This window comes from Rhizophagus irregularis, chromosome 4 (genome assembly GCF_026210795.1).
Source record: "Rhizophagus irregularis chromosome 4, complete sequence".
Taxonomy (NCBI): Eukaryota; Fungi; Glomeromycota; class Glomeromycetes; order Glomerales; family Glomeraceae; genus Rhizophagus; species Rhizophagus irregularis.
Genome location: NC_089432.1, coordinates 4,920,918 through 4,940,796, shown reverse-complemented (window position 1 = coordinate 4,940,796; position 19,879 = coordinate 4,920,918). Strand labels below are relative to the sequence as shown.

Below are 19,879 nucleotides of genomic sequence, written 5' to 3'. Positions count from 1 at the left end.
TTGAACTTAAATACGTTGATTCGATGTCTATTCGTTTACTAATCGTAGTGATATCGATTCGACATCGAATAACTACGATTAGTAAACGAATAGACATCGAATAATAACATCGCACTTACATTGTTTCAATATTAAGTTAATGTCGAAAAATGTTTATTTTTCCCGCCTTGTGTACATTAAGTAAACATCGAAATGACATCGAACAGGTGTCTATTTGACGTCACACAAACATTATGCGAATCGAGATGACATCGGACGAGCGTTGATTCGACGTCAATCAAACATTCGACATCAGGACACGATGGCTTAGTGTATTTTATTCTAAAAGAAATAAAACGAAAAAAAAAACCTAAAAGGAAGTTTATTGAGACTTTTTTACTCATTTCATATATACCAGCATTGTATGTAATGTGATTTTCATTTATTAATTAAGGTTTAATACTAGTTATTATTACTATTATAATACACGGAATTACTATTATAATACATGGAATTATCTGGTGTACTGACAGTAGTACTTTGACTAGTATTACGAGGTGGGTTTTCTAATAACGCCTGCGTTATTAAACTTTTATTTACAATCATAACGTTCCTTAGGTTCAATAAAACACGTATAAGGGATTTAGTGTTTGTTAAATGTGGCGATATTGGGATTTCAGCATGATCAAGATGGAAATATCGCGGTATACCACCTAGATCCTTTACCAAAACATTTAATCGCATATCTAAACCAGCAATTTGAATACCAACAACTCCAAATTCATTACCGACCGGTCTACATAATGCGTTTATAGCACTTGTCCCGTCTATCATTTCTCTCCACAATTTTACATCATAATCATCTTTTTTTTTTCGCTACATGTAATGCGAGAGCTTTCAACATAAATCAACTCGATATCATTTGTGTCTTGCTTCATTATTCCCATAATATCGGGTTTTTTACCGATTCGTTCTCCATCGATCCCTTTATTTTTTCGAATCTTGCTTGCAATACTCTGACGTTCTGCACTGAAATTTGATAAAAATACACACTAAGTATCTGAGCCATGGTTAAAATAGTAATCACGTGACTACTTACATGCTTGTACAGATATAACCATTTGGTAGGTTCGCCAGGCTTGCACGAAGTAAAGGGACTATAACATCGGTAATATAAGTTCCTTCGCTCTGTTTATTACGGGAAGTACTTGTCGCATAAATTGGACTACTCCATATTTCGCCACTAGGTAAAATAAATATCGGAAAATGTTATCATACAATTACTATTTATATAATGAAGTTATTATTGAAAAACTTACAGTACATCTAAAATTCGACCTGTTATTTTTAATAGATCAGAATCATCTTCTTTCCATTTATTATCGTGTTTGGCATTTTCCACGATTTTATGAGTAGACAATACTTCAAAATTTTCTAAGAAATCCTCACATTTTTTTACAACTAATTTGGGGGGAGTACATTTCATTTTATTGCATGGTTCCTGTTGTTATAATGAAAAAGAATGAGTATGAATGCAATTCATCCAATAACACTAAATTGCTTCTCACCATAAAGATTGGTTTTAATTTGCGATGTAATCCTGTTACTATATACGAGTTATCGCTTAGAACCATGTTTGCTACAGGATCTCGCCACGTAAGATCTGAAAGAACGATATTCTCAACTGTTTTCTTAAGGGCGCTATAGAGAGGCCCATCATCATCACCCAAAGGATGCTATATAGAGAATACCTTTATAAGTATTGGTACGTATGATTATAAAAAATAGAAAAACACATACTTTAAGCTTTTCATTTAACATCTCAATATTTTTCTTTATTTCTTCCTCCGTAGTATCTGGCGTTGATTCCTTATTCTGAAATTATGATTGATTAGATCGTGATAAGATTTTCCAATCCATATATATATATATATTAAGAAATACTGTACCGTATCCAACACCTTGATCTTATTTAATCCTAATATGCTTTTATATCCGCTTTTTATCTACGACAGTTAATTAGCAAATATCGATATAATATAAGTTAGTGACCACATTAATTTTATGAATATTAAATTTTGCTGCACGTGCACAATCATGTAATAGCTAAGATAGTCACGCACAGCTAGAGGAGAGCAGAAACCCTCGACATCTAAAGGATTTGTTCCTAACAACATCGCTCTTCTGGGCCGGCATCCCCCAACCTTCAGCAGTGACAACCAAAACTACTATAACACATTACACTGCCGTAAATTCATCAGTTTGCACAATAACGAATATTAATGCGCCTATTATTACTAACCTCCGTTAAAACCTCCATCACACTTTCTTTTCGTTGGAAATCTCTTATTCTTTTTAACGATGATTTAACCGCACTTTCTACTATTTTTATAACTTCTTCATATGGAAGTAAGTCATTTCTGTTCATTGTCTGGTATATAACGGTAGCAGAACATATAGCATCAAGAGGTCCTTCTAGTAAAAGTTTTTCAACCTTAGCTGTTACTAAACATGACATTATAAAAACTATTAGAGAAAAACGTATTGATATATAAGATATACAATATGAATACAGTAAACAATTAAAAGTCACCGAAGCTCCTTTTACTGCTCTTTTAAATGATATGTTGGGTCGAGCATAATGATATGTTGGGTCGAAGCATAAGAATATGCATAAGAATATGCCTTTTACTGCTCTTTTAAATGATATGTTGGAGCATAGCAACGCCAGAAGTTGGGGGTGATGCATGTAAGCAAATGGCTATTTTTGTTTCACAGCGCCTATATGCATTGTGGCGGAGTGGAGTGAATTGATTGATTGATTTGCTGATCGGGTTACACCAACAATAAAACATGTGATCAAAAATGCCGAGTATAAAGAACGTTAGAGCTGATTCGAAACGTAATAGTAAAATTTTCACAAAAATATATAGTTTTATTAAATCATTACAATAGATAGAATGTTTTTATGTTTCAAGGACGAGGCGACCTTGCATTATGCAAAAGAGAAGATAGAAAAGAGAGAAACGAACAAAAATAACGATTGTACGATTGTACAATTCATAAATTCAAAAATTACTCGAAGGTATTCAATATAAAATAAAGTGAAATAAGGGTACAATCAATCGAGAAACTAGAGAAGAAATAGCAGATGTGGAAAATGAAACGAATACGGACATTATGGAGTTAAAAGGATTTTATTTCTTTTCAATCGCAATATTGCGCTAACAGTATCGACAATATCATGAAAAAAGGTCGTTTTTTCAACTTTAATCTTCAAAACAGCGACAATCCAAATGTCCGGAAAAGACAACAAGCACGATTTGAACGCAAATGTAGGCAAGTTTTTCATAAGTCTGATCTTACAGCTGACGCCTCACTTGAAGATAAACTTTTAGCGTCAAAAAGAAAAGGTTTCCTATTTCAACAATCACAAAATTTCAGAAAGCCGATTATGCATTTGAAATATAAGAAGAAATTTCAGGTTCCACTACAGCGTTACTATACTTTTCAGCTACCGTTCCTTGAATCCTCAACACTACCCGAAGTGCAACGAGAAGTACTACTATATTGCTAAATACTTCGATTCAAATGTCCATGGATCTATATTTGATCCGTCTTATGAGATAACAAAATGGCATCATCATCGATCGAGGACAACATTATTAAATCTCCAACGGACGACAATAATTCAACACCTGTCGTCAATACTTCAGTTGCTTTTGCTGATCCCTCTGGTTCTTCTTCATCTAATACTACTTCGAAAGATGGTCAATTTCCCCTCCATCTTATCCCATTTATCCCTGATGAACCTATCTACAAGGGTGGTCTTACATATTCTAAATTATCTAAGAAAGATAAGAAAAATCTTCAACCGTTGAAAGTTGGTAGCAAACAGTAGATTATTGAAATTGAGGCCATTAAAGCCACCACGACCAAGAAATCTAAAAAAAATCGGATAAAGCTAATACGGTTTCTAATCCCGTTCCTATCCGTTTGTTCCCGAAGAGCCCATGTATAAGGATGGCAAGCTACATTCTTCGTTATCTCATAATGAAAAGAAAACCCTTCGACCCTTACAAGACAAGTGGGTAGTAAACAGTGGGTAGTAAACAGTGGATTGCTGCAATAAGAGCTATAAAGCTACACGAGATCGCGAAACTCAACTTGCGACACGCATCGATGATTTGAAAGTTCAATGGGAAGACTACTACTGAAATCGCTCTCTATCGCGATAATTTGACTATCGCTCTTACTCATTATCAAAACGTTTGTTATGATTATCACACATACTTGAGACGACAACATTCTCCTATTGCATCATCTTCCTTACCTCCGACAAAAGGAAAAAAGAAACAAAAAGGTCGCGCTACCGACCCTGATTTCAATATCAAACAGTTACAAATTTTAGAAGAAACAATGGACGAAAGCGGTCTCCATCTTGCTCTCACAGTACGGCATAATAAACTATATGAACCGGAATATGTTACTCATCAGGCGCCTCGTCAACTTAAACGGTCAGCCACTAGGAATTTTAATTCGGACTTGCATTACAATCTCCATATGAGGAAAAGGTTTCATCATTTTACTGAAGATTCAGCCTTGGTTACTAATTTTTGTTCGAACTAATAATTTCATTTTATTAGATGCTCTCCCTCTTTTTTATATTTATAGATATATTGGTCCTCTTTTTTCACCACTTTATAGTATTGAAATTTTTCGTATTTTTATATATATAGTATTATAGTTATATAATAACTTAGGTTTTTCTTTTTTTTCACTATTATGTGATTTGTTCTCTTTTTGTTTTTACAAATTTAACAACTTAAAATAGCGTTAACCACTCCACCTTTTACAGTATTCACAGGTGGCAACCTTATCTTATGGGTTGAAAGGAAAATACGGGTCTGCACTTGTTGTTCGATTGTTTATTTGTGCGTTTTATTACTTTTATTACCTATTCTACTTCGGTTGGGTTTTAGAATAGTTTTTATATAGTTCTAGTCAGGGCTCGATTTATTGGGCGACGATTCTACATTGTGTGTTTTTATAATTTATTAGCTTAAAATTATCAATGTATTCTCCTGGCTTACCTTAAAATCCTTAAAATAAAATAAAATAAAATAAACAAATTCTATATCACGTCATTTATATAAATTACCATTTATCACCATAATCAGATGGTGATGAATAACTATTTGTCACTATAAAATTTCAACTATAGCAATGTATTTTATTATATATTAATAAAGAAATTATCTAACTGTTAAAATACAATGATTTTATTACATAATCCCATAAACCAAACATCTTGACCCTAATCCTAACGTAATTATAATTCAACGTACTGTCCCTAAACGCAATTATAATGCCAACGCACACTGACCTTAACTATAACACAATAGATTTTTCCAAAAAAAAAATCGCCCGACAAAACCCAGTTGAAATTATTAGAATTATAAAAAAAAAAGGATCTCTAATAGATAGAGATATTCAAAAAACCAAAAAAAAACGAAAATAGAAGAAAAAAAAATGAAATCACTAGTCAATCATCATTTCATCATTATCACCGTCGTCATCTTCGTTGAAGTAGTATCTCGGAGAACCAGTATCATCATGATCGCTCGCTTGAATCGATTTATATATTCTCTGAAGCTTATATTCCCTTAAATAATTCTCTTCAATTTTTTTATAATTATAAATTGTTTGTCCCTCTTCTTTGGTCATAATGAGTCCAGTCTCAATGAGTTTGAGCCAAACTTCATACGCGGCATTACTTGTTGTAGATTTGAAAAAATTTATGTCTAAATTTGGAAAAGCGTCAATAATTCCCCATTCACGATTTGAAAGACTAATTAACTTTTCAATTCTCTTTCCTGTTTTTATAAAAATTGATATATCTTGAGTTTTAAATTTGCTAGAACTGCTATATTCAATTATTTTTTTATTCGTTTGATTTTTAATCGTCTCTCCCCTAGCTCTAGTCTTATATAAATTACAATAAACCTCTATTTTTTGATATATCATAAGAAAATTTACATATCCCCTAAACTTTCTTCTTCTTCTTATTTCCGTTTCGATATGCTCTTCAAGAATCTTGTCATAAACTTTTATTAAATGATTAACTAACGTTTTTATAGTATTTTCTTTTATAATATCAAAATCTGAATCAAGCTTTAAGAGGTTTGTTTCTGAAATGATTTCAGGAAAATTTAGTTCATTCTGAAAATCAATTACTACTTTCTCTTCTTCCTCCTCTGAATAATAAACTTTTAAAAAATCCTTGTTATTTTGATTCTCAATTTCAGCTTCAAACTCCTCCTTTGTTAAAGTACTTAACTTTTCTAACAACTTTTTAATATACAATTTAACGTCAATATTGTTTGGATTCATTGTAGGAGGAATAGTTGGTAGATTATCAAAATATAATAGGAGTTTGTGTAGATTTTTTGCCATTTCGATTGCCGGCGCGGTTAAGAATGATCTTAAATCAGTGGTTCTTGCTGTTGATGAACTTACTGAACTAGATCCCGGGGCTACATTTGCTGCTTGTAAAATTGTATTTTCTTCTTTATTGAAAAGTATTTTAAAAATTCTGAATTCTTTACTATCTAAAATTGCTTCTTGGTTTGATGATATATTAAGAGAATTTATACCAAGGCTTTCCATATTTTTATTTATATCTACAACAAATTTTACAATGTTCGATTCTAGAATTGAAACAGAAATAAACGTTTATTCTTAATAAAAATTTTATTTAATAATTATAAAAATTATATATATGATTCTACATACTATTTTGGCTTGATGTTACTTCTTGAACATTCACCTCTTGATGTTGACTTGTTGCTACTTCTTGATCGACTTCTTGATTAACATTCATCATTTGTAAGTAAGAATGTTCAGAAGAAAATTTATGAAAGAGGAAAATTTATTTATGAAAGAGAAAAATTTATGAAAAAGGAAAATTTATTTATGAAAGAGGAAAATTTATGAAGGGGAAAATTTATGAAAGGGGAAAATTTATGATAGAGGAAAATTTATATTTATGATAGAGGAAAATTTATGATTATGATAGAGGAAAATTTATGATTATGATGGAGGAAAATTTATGAACGAGGGAAATTTATGATTATGATAGAGGAAAATTTATGATTATGATAGAGGAAAATTTATGATTATGATAGAGGAAAATTTATGATTATGATGGAGGAAAATTTTATGATAGAGGAAAATTTATGAAAAATTATGAAAAAAGAAAATTATTTAATTATTTCCAGGAAGACAGTTTAAATAGCAAAAGAATGTATTGTATTGAGCGTATGTATTGTTCGAAAGTTGTTATTAATTTTTAATGGCACAAAGAATATATATATACATAATTTGTTTAAATCATGATGTAATAGGTTTCCTTTTAAGCAGCTCCGTTTCTGGGGCGGTTTTTAAGCAGCCCCAAATTAATGGCACAAAAGAAGCAGCCCCGTTTTCTGGGCGCGGTTTTTAAGCAGCCCCAAATTAATGGCACAAAAGAAGCAGCCCCGTTTTCTGAGCGCGGTTTTTAAGCAGCCCCGTTTTCTGGGCACGGTTTCTAATTCCCCGATCCTACTGTAAACTGTATGTATAAATAAATTTCAAAAATAAATTTCACGTGATCATATAGAACCGCGGTATCTTTGGCTTACAGTAATTGGCATAACATTTGTTCTGGGTATTGATTGCAGATATTACGGAGTTTAAAGTTCATATATCAGATATTCGCAATTCCGCAATAATGCAATTAATTGTGGTATCACAGTACTGCGGATTAATTGCGCTTTGGCTATATTTCGTTTTAAAGGGCTTCGGTTTTTGCAAAAAATATACTTTGAACAATGGCAAGAAAAATTCGAGCGAATTTTTCTTGCCATTGTTTAATCAATTGCTTTAAAAAAAACAATGCTATACTTCGAACAATAGCAAGAAAAGTTCGAGCCGCGAACTTTTCTTGCCATTGTTTAATCAATTGCTTTAAAAAAAAAATGCTACTTTGAAAAATGGCAAGAAAAGTTCGAGCGAATTTTTCTTGCCATTGTTTAATCAATTGCTTTAAAAAAAACAATAATAGACTTGAGTTAAACAATGGCAAGAAATGTTCGAGCGAATTTTTCTTGCCATTGTTTAATCAATTACTTTGAAAAAAAACAATGGTATACTTTGAACAATAGCAAGAAAAGTTCGAGCGAATTTTTCTTACCATTGTTTAATCAATTGCTTTAAATAAACAATGATATACTTTGAACAATAGCAAGAAAAGTTCGCGTGAATTTTTCTTGCCATTATTTAATCAATTGCTTTTAAAAAAAAACAATGATATACTTTGAACAATAGCAAGAAAAGTTCGAGCGAATTTTTCTTTCCATTGTTTAATTAATTGCTTTAAAAAAAACAATAATAGACTTGAGTTAAACAATGGCAAGAAATATTCGAACTAATTTTTCTTGCCATTGTTTAATCAATTACTTTGAAAAAAAACAATGGTATACTTTGAACAATAGCAAGAAAAGTTCGAGCGAATTTTTCTTACCATTGTTTAATCAATTGCTTTAAATAAACAATGATATACTTTGAACAATAGCAAGAAAAGTTCGCGCGAATTTTTCTTGCCATTATTTAATCAATTGCTTTTAAAAAAAAACAATGATATACTTTGAACAATAGCAAGAAAGTTCGAGCGAATTTTTCTTGCCATTGTTTAATCAATTGCTTTAAAAAAAAACAATGGTATACTTCGAACAATGGCAAGAAAAGTTCGAGCGAATTTTTCTTGATACTGCTTAATTTTTAAATTAAAACATTAGTACTAAATTAGCTAATTAGAATTAAGCAGTATCAAGAAAAATTCGCGAGAATATTCCTTGATACTGCTTAATCTTTAAATTAAAATCTTAATACTAATTTATTAAATTTGATTTATAATTGAGCTTTAAAAATTAAACAGTATAACAGTATTATCAATCGGACTTTGAACTTAAAAATTAAACAGTATTAATGAAAATTCTTGTGAATTTTTCTTTACATCAGTAAATTTTTGGGTAGTGCATACTAGTGTCGAAGTATACATTATAAACATATGGGTTTAAAATGTAGTATTTAATATAAAGTTCATAAAGTTGTAAAATTTATAATAAAAATAATATAAAAAAATACCGTATCTATAGAAAATACGCTATAACGTATGAAATTTTTTATAGAGGCTGGTGATTATTTGCGAACATTACAAATTTAAAACATTTTTTATTTTAGTTTATAAAAAAAAGTAAATGATTATTTTTTCTTGGTTTTCTTTTTATTGTTCTTATTACTGGTACTAACAACCCCACTGGCACTACGATTGACCTCTTCTTTATTAACGGCCATAGGTCTTCTACGCAGGCTTCGTCCGTCTAATGTAATAAATAAGAAAAAATATTAAAAGTTATTTTATTTAAATTAATTAATTATAAAAAATTTTTTTACTTGTAATTTTACTTGTAACTTTCAATCGTTTGTTGTTTGAATCCTCTATTAATAGAAAAAAAAATACATTTAATTATTTTTATTTAAATTAAAATATAATCATTTTATAAAAAAAAAATTTTACTTTTCATAGGTTCTCCGGTTCGTTTTTTTGCTAAATAATAAAAATCACAAACATTAATCACAAACATTAAATTAAGTCATTTCCTATGGTTGATTTGTTACAATATAATTATACCTTGATCTTCGTCTTCAACATCATTTTCTTCATTTCTATTTCGGATTTCTTCGTTTCCTTCAATTCTGATTATTACAGTTCTAATCTCCTCTTCTTGTTCCTCATTCCTAACTTCCTCTTCCTCTTCTTCTTGTTCCTCATTTCTAACTTCTTCCTCTTCCTCTTCTTCTTGTTCCTCATTTCTAACTTCTTCCTCTTCCTCTTCTTCTTGTTCCTCATTTCTAACTTCTTCCTCTTCCTCTACTTCTTGTTCCTCATTTCTAACTTCTTCCTCTTCTTCTTGTTCCTCATTTCTAACTTCTTCTTCTTCCTCGTCTTGATTCCTTTTCTTAAAATATCCGTTTCTATTCTTGGCTTTATGATCGCCTTTCATTAATATAAATTAAATATAAATTAGATTTTTGATCTTTTCTTTTTTTTTTAAAAAAAAAAGAAAAAACAAATATACTCACGGACATGTTGGACGTGTTTTTTTAACAATTCATACGCAAACCAATCATTAAAGCCGAACGGTATATGTAAGTCTTTCGTTCTTAATTTAAACTAAGAAAAGGTTATTATTTCATTATATTTATAAAAAAAAATCTATAAAACAAATAAAAATTACCTTTTCGATTATTTTGAATAAAATGTTCTTAGGAATGTCTTTATAGGCATAATTGTATTCAAGCTGATAATCAGCGCATATGCGCATTGCAGCCTAGTTTTATTGATTATTAAAGTCTTGTTTTGTATAACCAAATTATTTATGTATATACGCACCACACATGTCGTATACACTTCATTCGAAATATTTAACGCGTTTAACATATCAGCTTTTGAAATATACTTCTTTTTTGGCCTTTGTATAAAACTATGTGTCTTTTAATGATATATTTAAAAAATAAATAAATAACTTAAATAATTAAATACAGTAATAATAATAAGGGCTTACAACAACAGAAGTTATGGACGACGACGGGGAGGGTCTTCGCGTACTCGCTGTGAATGATGTGGAAGGGCTTACAGCAACAGAAGTTATGGATGACGACGTGGAGGGTCTTCGCGTACTCGCTGTGAATGACGTGGAGGGTCTTCGCGTACTCGCTGTGGAGGAAGGCCTTTGGAAACTTAACGCTGTAGAAGGTCTATTATAACTTGTTATTGTTGTGGGAAACGAAAAAGTACTATCCAGAGAACTGAAAATAAATTTTTTTTTAATAAAATTTATGAAGAGTTGCATAAAAATCCTTATTTTTCATACACATACTTTATTTTTTCCAATAAAGCTTCATTTTGTTTCTTGATAAGGTCCAATTGTTCTTGGAGATCATTATTATTGCTCATAGTCACGTAAAAGTATCGAACGTATCGTAAACGTATAAATGTTAAAGAGAAAAAAGTAGGAAAAATACGTGGATTTTTATGATGACTAGGGTTTATTAACATCAGGTGATAAATTAAAATCGCGTACGTCCCCCGTGTAAACAGATACGTGAAACAATGTGAAACATGACCTGCCTATATGTAGCGATCATAGGGGCACAAACACTTTAAAAGGACGGATCTCAGCCCATCATTTATTGTCGGGATTGTCGGGTACTCGGGTTACTCGGCTAGTCGGGTTATTGTAGAAAAGATATATAACACGGGACATATACACATATATATGATGGCGTAGTATAAAGTATAATTGTATATACTATATAATGTAATTATGTTATACGTTAATTTTAGAGTTTATTTTGAGCTTTACCGAATATTACCGAATATTTTCGAGTTCTTTAAAATTTGCTAAGTCCCGTACATTATGAAATCAGTTATAATAAATTTCAAGATTTTTCATTTCGATATTTGTATTTCGAGCTTATTAAGTGTCGGGCTTATGAAATGTCGGGATTTAGAGTGTCGGGATAATATACCAAACTCTCGAATATATATATAAAGAAAGCGAATTCAAAGAAAGTACTAACAAATTATATGTGATAAAACTCTCCAAATACATATAATAAACTTTATTAAATTAAAAAACCATTAAATAAATATATTTTTTTCCTAATTGAAATTATGCCTAAGTGTGAATGTAAACATTGTTTAAATTTATCAAATGGTAGGGGAAGAGTACTTCATAGGACAACAGTAGCTCGACATTTATTAGAAGAAAAAGAGGCACAAGCTCTAGAAGATGAATACCAAAGACTTCATCCTGAAGAAAATTTTTATCATTCTGAAGAGGAAAATTTATACGAAGAAAACTTACGTGAAGAAGACTTGTATGAAGAAAATGAACGATCATTTATGGTGACAAGTGATAATGAAGAAGAAAATGAACGATCATATATGGAAATGTGTGATAATGAAGAAATTCCAGAAGAAACTAATGATGATTTTAGTTTCCAAAATGAAGAAAATGAGAAAACTAATAATTATGAAAATGATCATTATTATTATTATGAAAATGATGATTCAATTTCTGATTCTCAAAATGAATCAGAATCTGATAACATAAATTCTAATGCTGATAATGAAGAAGGTGAATTCCAAAATAAATTATTAATAGTATTTAAATACATTAACTATTTATTAACAATAATGATAAATTTTTTAGATAATACAATTATTTCTGATGAATTGCTTGAAGGATTAAGGCTTTTATATGTGAAATCAAATTTTAATTTTTCTGAAGCTGCATTTAATAATATATATAAAGCTTTCAATAGAAATAAAATGAGCTTAAATAAAATAAAAAAAATACTTGGTTCGATAGTAGGAATTGAACCAAAAATATACGATATGTGTGTCAATTCATGTTGTGCGTTCGTAGGAGTTTTAGAAAATGAAAGAAAGTGTAAATTTTGTAAAGAGGACCGATATTATAGTAATGGTAAATCAAGAAAAAATTTACCTTTTGTCTCTATAATTGAGCGTTTAAAGCTTCAATTTAAAAACTCTAAAAGATCCAAAGAATTATTATATAGGCATAACTATACTAATAATATAGGAGATCTTGTTCATAGGGACATAGGTGATATTTTTGATGGGCTGATTTATAAAGAGTTATTAAATGATGCATATTTTCCCGATCCTAGAGATGTTGCATTTACTGCATCTTGTGACGGTTATCAAATATTTCGACAAAAAACTGATGACTGTTGGGTATTTCTTTTTATAAATAATAATTTGCCTCAAGAATTAAGGGTAAAAAAAGAAAATTTAATGGTAACATTAATAATCCCAGGGCCAAAACAACCTCAAGATTTTAATTCATTTCTCTATCCATTAATTCAAGAGATGAAATTGTTACAAGGTATATTAAAAAATATGAAAAATAATAATTAATATAATATTTATTAATCATATTTTTGTATTTACAGATGGAATATTATGCTATGATGGAAACAAAAAAGAATATTTTACTTTACGTGCTCACATATTAGCTTGGACTGGAGATCTTCCTGCTCTTTCAAAAATTTTATATTTAACGGGACATAATTCATATTCAGGTTGCAGATTCTGTAATCTTCGAGGAACTTTAAATGAAATGAATAGACATGTATATTATCCATTACAACAAAATATTGATCCTATACGATTACCAATTCGAACACATGATGAGATGCTGACTAGCATAAATCAAATAGAACATCTGAAAGGAGATCGTAGAGAAACTTATATACGTAACTGCGGTTAGTTCAATATTTTAAATAAACTCATAGTAAAATTGATTAATATATTTTCTGAATTTTTAAAATTCTTGTTTAATAAAAAAAAATTAGGAATTAAAGGAAAGAGTATATTATTTGAGTTATCTTCTATAAAATTTCCGCGTTCATTTCCAGTGGATATAATGCACCTTTTTTTTGAAAACATTGCACCTCACATGTTTCGACATTGGATAGGAAAATTCTATCCAAAAAATGATGAACGGAATTCAAATAATTATACAATAAGTTCTAAAACATGGATTGAAATTGGTGAAATCATGGAAAAAAATAGATCTAATATGCCATCTGATATTGGACGTCCTCCACGCAATATCATTAAACATTCGGCTGGGTTTAAAGCTGTGGAATGGGCAAATTGGATTATTTTATTTTCTTTACCATTATTAAAAGGAAGGCTGCCACAAAGGTAATAATAAATAAAAAGAGTTAATTGTTAAAAAATTGATAATATAGGAAAGCTTATTTAAATAATTTAAAATAATAGTTACTTCTTAGGATGGTCAAATTTTGTTGAAGCTGTTCAGTTATGTATTCAACCTCGAATAGATTTTGAAGATCTAGATAAAATCCGAAATTTATTGATACAATTTTATAATCATTATGCAAGGTATCATCTTTATGGAATTATATAATAATATTTTATACATTAATTAACATGTCTTTTTATAATAATAGTTCATACGGGTTAGAAGGAGAAAGATTGCCGGTGTATTTAATTTCTTTTCATTACTCTCTGCATATAGGAGATTGTATTGAAGATCTTGGTCCTTGTCGTGGATTTTGGCAATTTCCGATGGAAAGGTATTGTGGAATGTTAATTCCACTTATTAGCTCTCGAAAACTTCCATATGTGAATTTAATTAATAATGTGTTGCTGCAAGAAAGGTTTAAGTATCTACAATTTTTACCAACGTATGATGAAAAAGTTTTTTCCAATTTCAAAGAAAAGGAAAAAGCATGGCCATCGCATAGGGTAAAGTCTAGTATTGTATATGATAATCAGTATGAATTTTATTCTCCGTGTGTTAATTGTAAACTAACAAAAAATGAGGCTATAAAATTAAAGCAATGCTATGCAGCTATATTCCAAAAAAATGCCAGGGATATTAGAGTAATTTTTAATTATAACTACTTTGCATTGTATATTTATTTATTTTTGAATACTTTTACAGATGTAATATCATTATTTATTATTTAGGACATTGAAGAAAGTTATATGAAGTATGGGAAACTTCGTACAAAAGATGGCAATATTGTATCTTCTAAATGGTGGAAAAAAGAAAATGATAGTAGTCGAAATGATTATTGTGTCGCTGTAAGAAATTGATAATTAGATTTTATAATTATTATAAATATCATTCAAATATTAAACAGAAAATTTTATTATAGATTAACTTAACTATTGATGAACAAGAAGAGGAGACTTTTGGACAAGTTGAATATTTCATGCTCCATAATATGCAAAATCAAGAACGAATGTTTGCATATATTCGAAAAATCAAAAAATTGGAGAAAAATATTGGAAATTTAAAATTTTTTGATTGCTTCGGTCCTCTACAATATGTGGAAGTAATTGGTATTGATAGAACTGTTGGATTTTTTGAAGTGTATGATAAAAAAAATTATTATATAATAGACAAATATGCAAACTGGTAATAACTGCAAGCTGATAATAAAATAACATTTTTTCATCTTTATAAGAATAAAGTTTTCGTAAATTTTTATTTATTTTGATGATCGGGAATGTCAATTTACTTTTAACTTTATAAAGGCCTAAATTTAAGGAAAATTAAGTTTCAATCGCTAATATTTTCAAGTTCAATAAATCTTTATATTGGTTTCATAATAAATAAACGAGAATTTCAAATTTTTTTTTGTCGTAAAATAATAATTTTTTTGACGTAATTGAACCAGTTGCGATAAACATACACGTGATCGGTACTACGGTTAAATGTTATCGATTTTATACATATAGGTATACGTTACGGCGGGTACACAGATATAAATATGTAATCATTAAATTTGCGTGTCTGATAATGGTAAAAATTTTGGTTTTTGGCCAAATTTCGTTAAATTAATTGAGATAATGGATATCTTGTTAACAAATTTATGTTTTATTTATTCAATAAATATTTCTTTGTCATTGTTTAATTAATTGCTTTAAAAATAAACAATGGTATACTTTGAACAATGGCAAGAAAAGTTCGCGCGAACTTTTCTTGCCATTGTTTAATCAATTGCTTTAAAAAAAAACAATGATATACTTTGAACAATAGCAAGAAGAAAAGTTCAAGCGAATTTTTCTTACCATTGTTTAATCAATTGCTTTAAAAAAAACAATGGTATACTTTGAACAATAGCAAGAAAAGTTCGCGCGAATTTTTCTTGTCATTGTTTAATCGATTGCTTTAAAAAAAAACAATGGTATGCTTCGAACAATAGCAAGAAAAGTTCGCGCGAATTTTTCTTGCCATTGTTTAATCAATTGCTTTAAAAAAAAACAATAATAGACTTGAGTTAAACAATGGCAAGAAATGTTCGAGCGAATTTTTCTTGCCATTGTTTAATCAATTACTTTGAAAAAAAAAACAATGGTATACTTTGAACAATGGCAAGAAAAGTTCGAGCGAAATTTTCTTGCCATTGTTTAATCAATTGCTTTAAAAATAAACAATGATATACTTCGAACAATGGCAAGAAAAATTCGCGCGAATTTTTCTTGCCATTGTTTAATCGATTGCTTTAAAAAAAAACAATAGACTTGAGTTAAACAATGGCAAGAAATGTTCGAGCGAATTTTTCTTGCCATTGTTTAATCAATTACTTTGAAAAAAAAACAATTGTATACTTTGAACAATGGCAAGAAAATTTCGAGCGAACTTTTCTTGCCATTGTTTAATCAATTGCTTTAAAAATAAACAATTGTATACTTTGAACAATGGCAAGAAAAATTCGCTCGAAATTTTCTTACCATTGTTTAATCAATTGCTTTAAATAAACATATTAATATCAGTTACGAGATCCGATTCACTATCACTAACAATTACAGGAGGAACACAATGTTTAACATGTTGAGTATATCCAGATTTGGAGGAAAATGTTCTTGAGCAATATGGGCATTCCTGGGGTATCATTTTAAGGTATTTGTATAGGATTTGAATTATTTACTTGCTATTGCCTTTGGTAAAAATGACCGTATTTATACGCAAATTTTTATTTCCTTCAGTAAAAATGGCCATATTTACATATAAAATTATTTATCATACGGCCGTGAATCTCATTAAGATCAGCCGATCCACAAAAATTTGTTACTTTGATCTTTTTTTTTGCACGTAATTAATAAAAAATATGTTTTTTCACCACAAAATACGTTTTTATTTTATTGTTTTTATTTTATTGAAGTTTTCTTTAAAAATCTTTGGTCCCGGATCAGCCGAATTGAATAAAATTTTACTAGAATTGGATAAATGATCGGCCGATAAAAGCCGATCATATTTCGATTATTTCCAGAGATCGGCACATGAAGTAAAAAGTCAAATTTGCCTTAAATTTATTATTGAATTGAAAATTTTATTTGGTTTGTTACAAAAAATTTGCAAATTTTTATATATAAAATTCTTGCTAAGCCCTTTACTTTAAAAAAAACATATTTCCATCAGCACCTCCCCCATTCAAAATTGAAAAACATGCACACTTGTTAAATTTAGTAATATAGAAAAGAATTATATTAATTAGTCAGAACCTTTAAAGGAAAAAGGATATAATATTATCGAAAAAGAAGAATTTTTTTACTTACGGAATCAATATATTTTTTAGTTTTTGCCGTCTGTTCTATCATCATCTAATAATTTCTGACCGTTAATAATTTAAATAAATTAGTTAATAAATAGATACCATTATTACAATTTAAGTTCAAAATTATGAAATTTACCATATAATATTCTATTTTATTTTTCATTGTATTTTCATTTGTTTGTATTGTTTTAGACTTTGGGTCCAATAATACTGCGAACGTGGCTGTTACGAAGGCGAGATGCAAAGAAGATGGATATTCTCCAGCGAATACTCTTTCAAGTATTCGCGTAAGCACGCCCAAACTTCCATTTTGATTAAAAAGTTTATTGTAACATTCAGCCACTGCAGGATGATTTTTCCATTCAATTATCCCTGCTGATGAAGTGTTAGTATTGATGGGTGGCAAAATTACTTCTCCAAAATAGCTGAATAAAGCATCTCTAGCTTTAGTTGTCAAGCAACTTCGTAGGGATCTTTGTTTTGATAGAAGCTTTTATTAAAAAAAAAAGATTATTATTATTTATTAGTTTTCTAAAACGTAAATATTAAATATAAAAAATTTACTTCTGGACAAATTTTGTTGTTAAAATATGAAATCCACTGCGTTTTAGTAGTGAATTTGTTGTAAAAGTCTTGATGTCGAATTTTGAGAAATTCCTCAGTTGCTTCTCGTAATTCTTCTTTGGTAGGGTATATACTTATATTAAATGTTGCTTTAGCAACATCTTTTATTATGGTCTAAAGAAATATAATTTGAGTTATAATATGTATATGACTTTAAAATTTAAAAAAGCTAGACTAACCTTTATGAAGTTATTATCACCGGAATTATCAGATTCGACCATCTCCTCAATATGCTTCATTCTATTGCATAAAAATTCCAAATGTTTATTGGTTTTTACGTTCTCCTCGATTAATTTAGTGTTGAACTGTTTATTTTGTTCTATCATATTATCGAGTTGTTCTAATAAAATAAATTTTTGTTATAAAATATAAATTATCATAATTTTAAAAAACGATAATATTCAAATATTTGCATACCATTAAAAACTTCGCTCATGCTACTCGTGCTACTCATACTACTTTCAATACCTCGGCGTTTGTTTGATGTTTCTTCACCCGCCGATAGAAGTTTTTGAATTTTATTTCGAAATTCTGATCTATCTCCGGACATGTTTGTAATGTTGATGATAATAGAGAATTATAAAATTTATGATAAGGTAAGAATCCTCACGAAAAAAAATATTGAGCAAGTCTTTATTTTACGGTATTTATGAATATTAAATGTACATACGTGGATATAAAAAAATCTAAATTAGGAAAAACTTAGAAGTTGCTATAAATGTATCCACGTGGAACCAATATCGATGTATGTGGAAAAGCTTAATAATATTTAATGGTTATGAATTATTATGAATGTACATACGTGGATCAGGGACTAAAATAGTACTGTAAAAGTCGGAAAAAACGATAAATTTTGAAAATATACGAAAATTTTCATTTTTCCTGCGACCTGTTAATGCCAATATAAAAAATAAAAACAATCCCCTGAGCTCAATCAATACTAATGGTTACGAATTATTAAATATATATGTGGATATAAAAAAATCTAAGAAGAAGTATAAATCATACCCAGAAGTTATTAAATGTGCCTACGTGGAACCAATATCAATGTATGTGGATCAGGGTCTAAAATAGTACGTGGAACAAATATCGATCAGGGTCTAAAATGGTACGTGGAACAAAGATCGAAACCCCAGAAAAATACGATATATTTAAAAAGTATCCAAAAATTTTCAGTAAAATAAACATAATATATAAAAACCAATAAATTAAAGCCCGTCAGCAAATTTTTTGTACCTACGTGGAATCAAATCGATGTATGTGGAGAAGGACACGTGGATTTGGGTCTACATATGTGGATATAAAAAAAATCTAAGAAAAAGTATTAATCATACTCGGGTTATTATAAATGTACCTACGTGGAACCAATATCGATGTATGTGGAGAAGAACACGTGGATTCGGGTCTACATATGTGGATATAAAAAAAATCTAAGAAAAAGTATTAATCATACTCGGGTTATTATAAATGTACCTACGTGGAACCAATATCAATGTATGTGGATTAGAGTCTAAAATAGTACGTGAAACAAATATCGATCAGGGTCTAAAATAGTACGTGAAACAAATATCGATCAGGGTCTAAAATGGTACGTGGAACAAAGATCGAAACCGCAGAAAAACACGATATATTTTAAAAGTATCCAAAAATTTTCAGTAAAATAAACATAAAATATAAAAACCAATAAATTAAAGCCCGTCGGCAAATTTTTTGATAAATCTGATTAAATCCTGATGCGAATACTAAAAAAGTATACATATGTAGTTATTCAGTAAAATTCGAAGCAGATATCACATATACGTACCAGGGACGATGATTTTTTGTTGTGATAAAATTTATAAAATATGTTTGTAATAAACTAGTATTTTGATTTTGTTTATTGGTGATATTTTGTTGGTTAATTAGCTTAATAAAGCAAAAAATATGAAAAAAAAACTAAATTAACAAAAAACTAGCTGTAAGTAAGAATCAAGATGCTGAAGTCGTGGTCAATAAAGGGGAAAATAGGCAAATTTTTTTGTTGAAAAAATCGAGAGTATGAACA

At 29.3% G+C, this 19,879-nt stretch overlaps 5 protein-coding genes across 5 annotated transcripts; 1 reads left to right on the top strand and 4 right to left on the bottom strand.

The window, feature by feature from the left end:
- Positions 1 to 441: 441 nt before the first annotated feature.
- Positions 442 to 2,497, bottom strand: OCT59_024370 (uncharacterized protein; the record flags this gene model as incomplete). Its single annotated transcript, XM_066135391.1, has 8 exons — positions 442 to 842; positions 944 to 1,008; positions 1,079 to 1,222; positions 1,299 to 1,480; positions 1,548 to 1,715; positions 1,780 to 1,854; positions 2,103 to 2,183; positions 2,282 to 2,497. The coding sequence occupies 8 exons, from the start codon at positions 2,495 to 2,497 to the stop codon at positions 442 to 444; spliced, it is 1,332 nt and encodes a 443-aa protein (XP_065991417.1).
- Positions 2,498 to 3,613: 1,116 nt separating this feature from the next.
- Positions 3,614 to 4,608, top strand: OCT59_024369 (uncharacterized protein; the record flags this gene model as incomplete). The annotated part of the gene is made up of 2 exons (XM_066135390.1): positions 3,614 to 3,862; positions 4,174 to 4,608. 2 exons carry the CDS (start codon positions 3,614 to 3,616, stop codon positions 4,606 to 4,608), a joined length of 684 nt encoding a protein of 227 aa, XP_065991416.1.
- A 912-nt stretch (positions 4,609 to 5,520) lies between these two features.
- Positions 5,521 to 6,865, bottom strand: OCT59_024368 (uncharacterized protein; the record flags this gene model as incomplete). The annotated part of the gene is made up of 3 exons (XM_066135389.1): positions 5,521 to 6,330; positions 6,499 to 6,689; positions 6,775 to 6,865. 3 exons carry the CDS (start codon positions 6,863 to 6,865, stop codon positions 5,521 to 5,523), a joined length of 1,092 nt encoding a protein of 363 aa, XP_065991415.1.
- A 2,417-nt stretch (positions 6,866 to 9,282) lies between these two features.
- OCT59_024367 (uncharacterized protein) lies at positions 9,283 to 11,038 on the bottom strand (the record flags this gene model as incomplete). Its single annotated transcript, XM_066135388.1, has 9 exons — positions 9,283 to 9,401; positions 9,475 to 9,519; positions 9,599 to 9,628; positions 9,713 to 10,078; positions 10,165 to 10,255; positions 10,320 to 10,412; positions 10,475 to 10,573; positions 10,647 to 10,890; positions 10,962 to 11,038. The coding sequence occupies 9 exons, from the start codon at positions 11,036 to 11,038 to the stop codon at positions 9,283 to 9,285; spliced, it is 1,164 nt and encodes a 387-aa protein (XP_065991414.1).
- A 6,190-nt stretch (positions 11,039 to 17,228) lies between these two features.
- Positions 17,229 to 18,385, bottom strand: OCT59_024366 (uncharacterized protein; the record flags this gene model as incomplete). Its single annotated transcript, XM_066135387.1, has 5 exons — positions 17,229 to 17,267; positions 17,348 to 17,701; positions 17,776 to 17,949; positions 18,015 to 18,175; positions 18,253 to 18,385. 5 exons carry the CDS (start codon positions 18,383 to 18,385, stop codon positions 17,229 to 17,231), a joined length of 861 nt encoding a protein of 286 aa, XP_065991413.1.
- Positions 18,386 to 19,879: the final 1,494 nt, after the last annotated feature.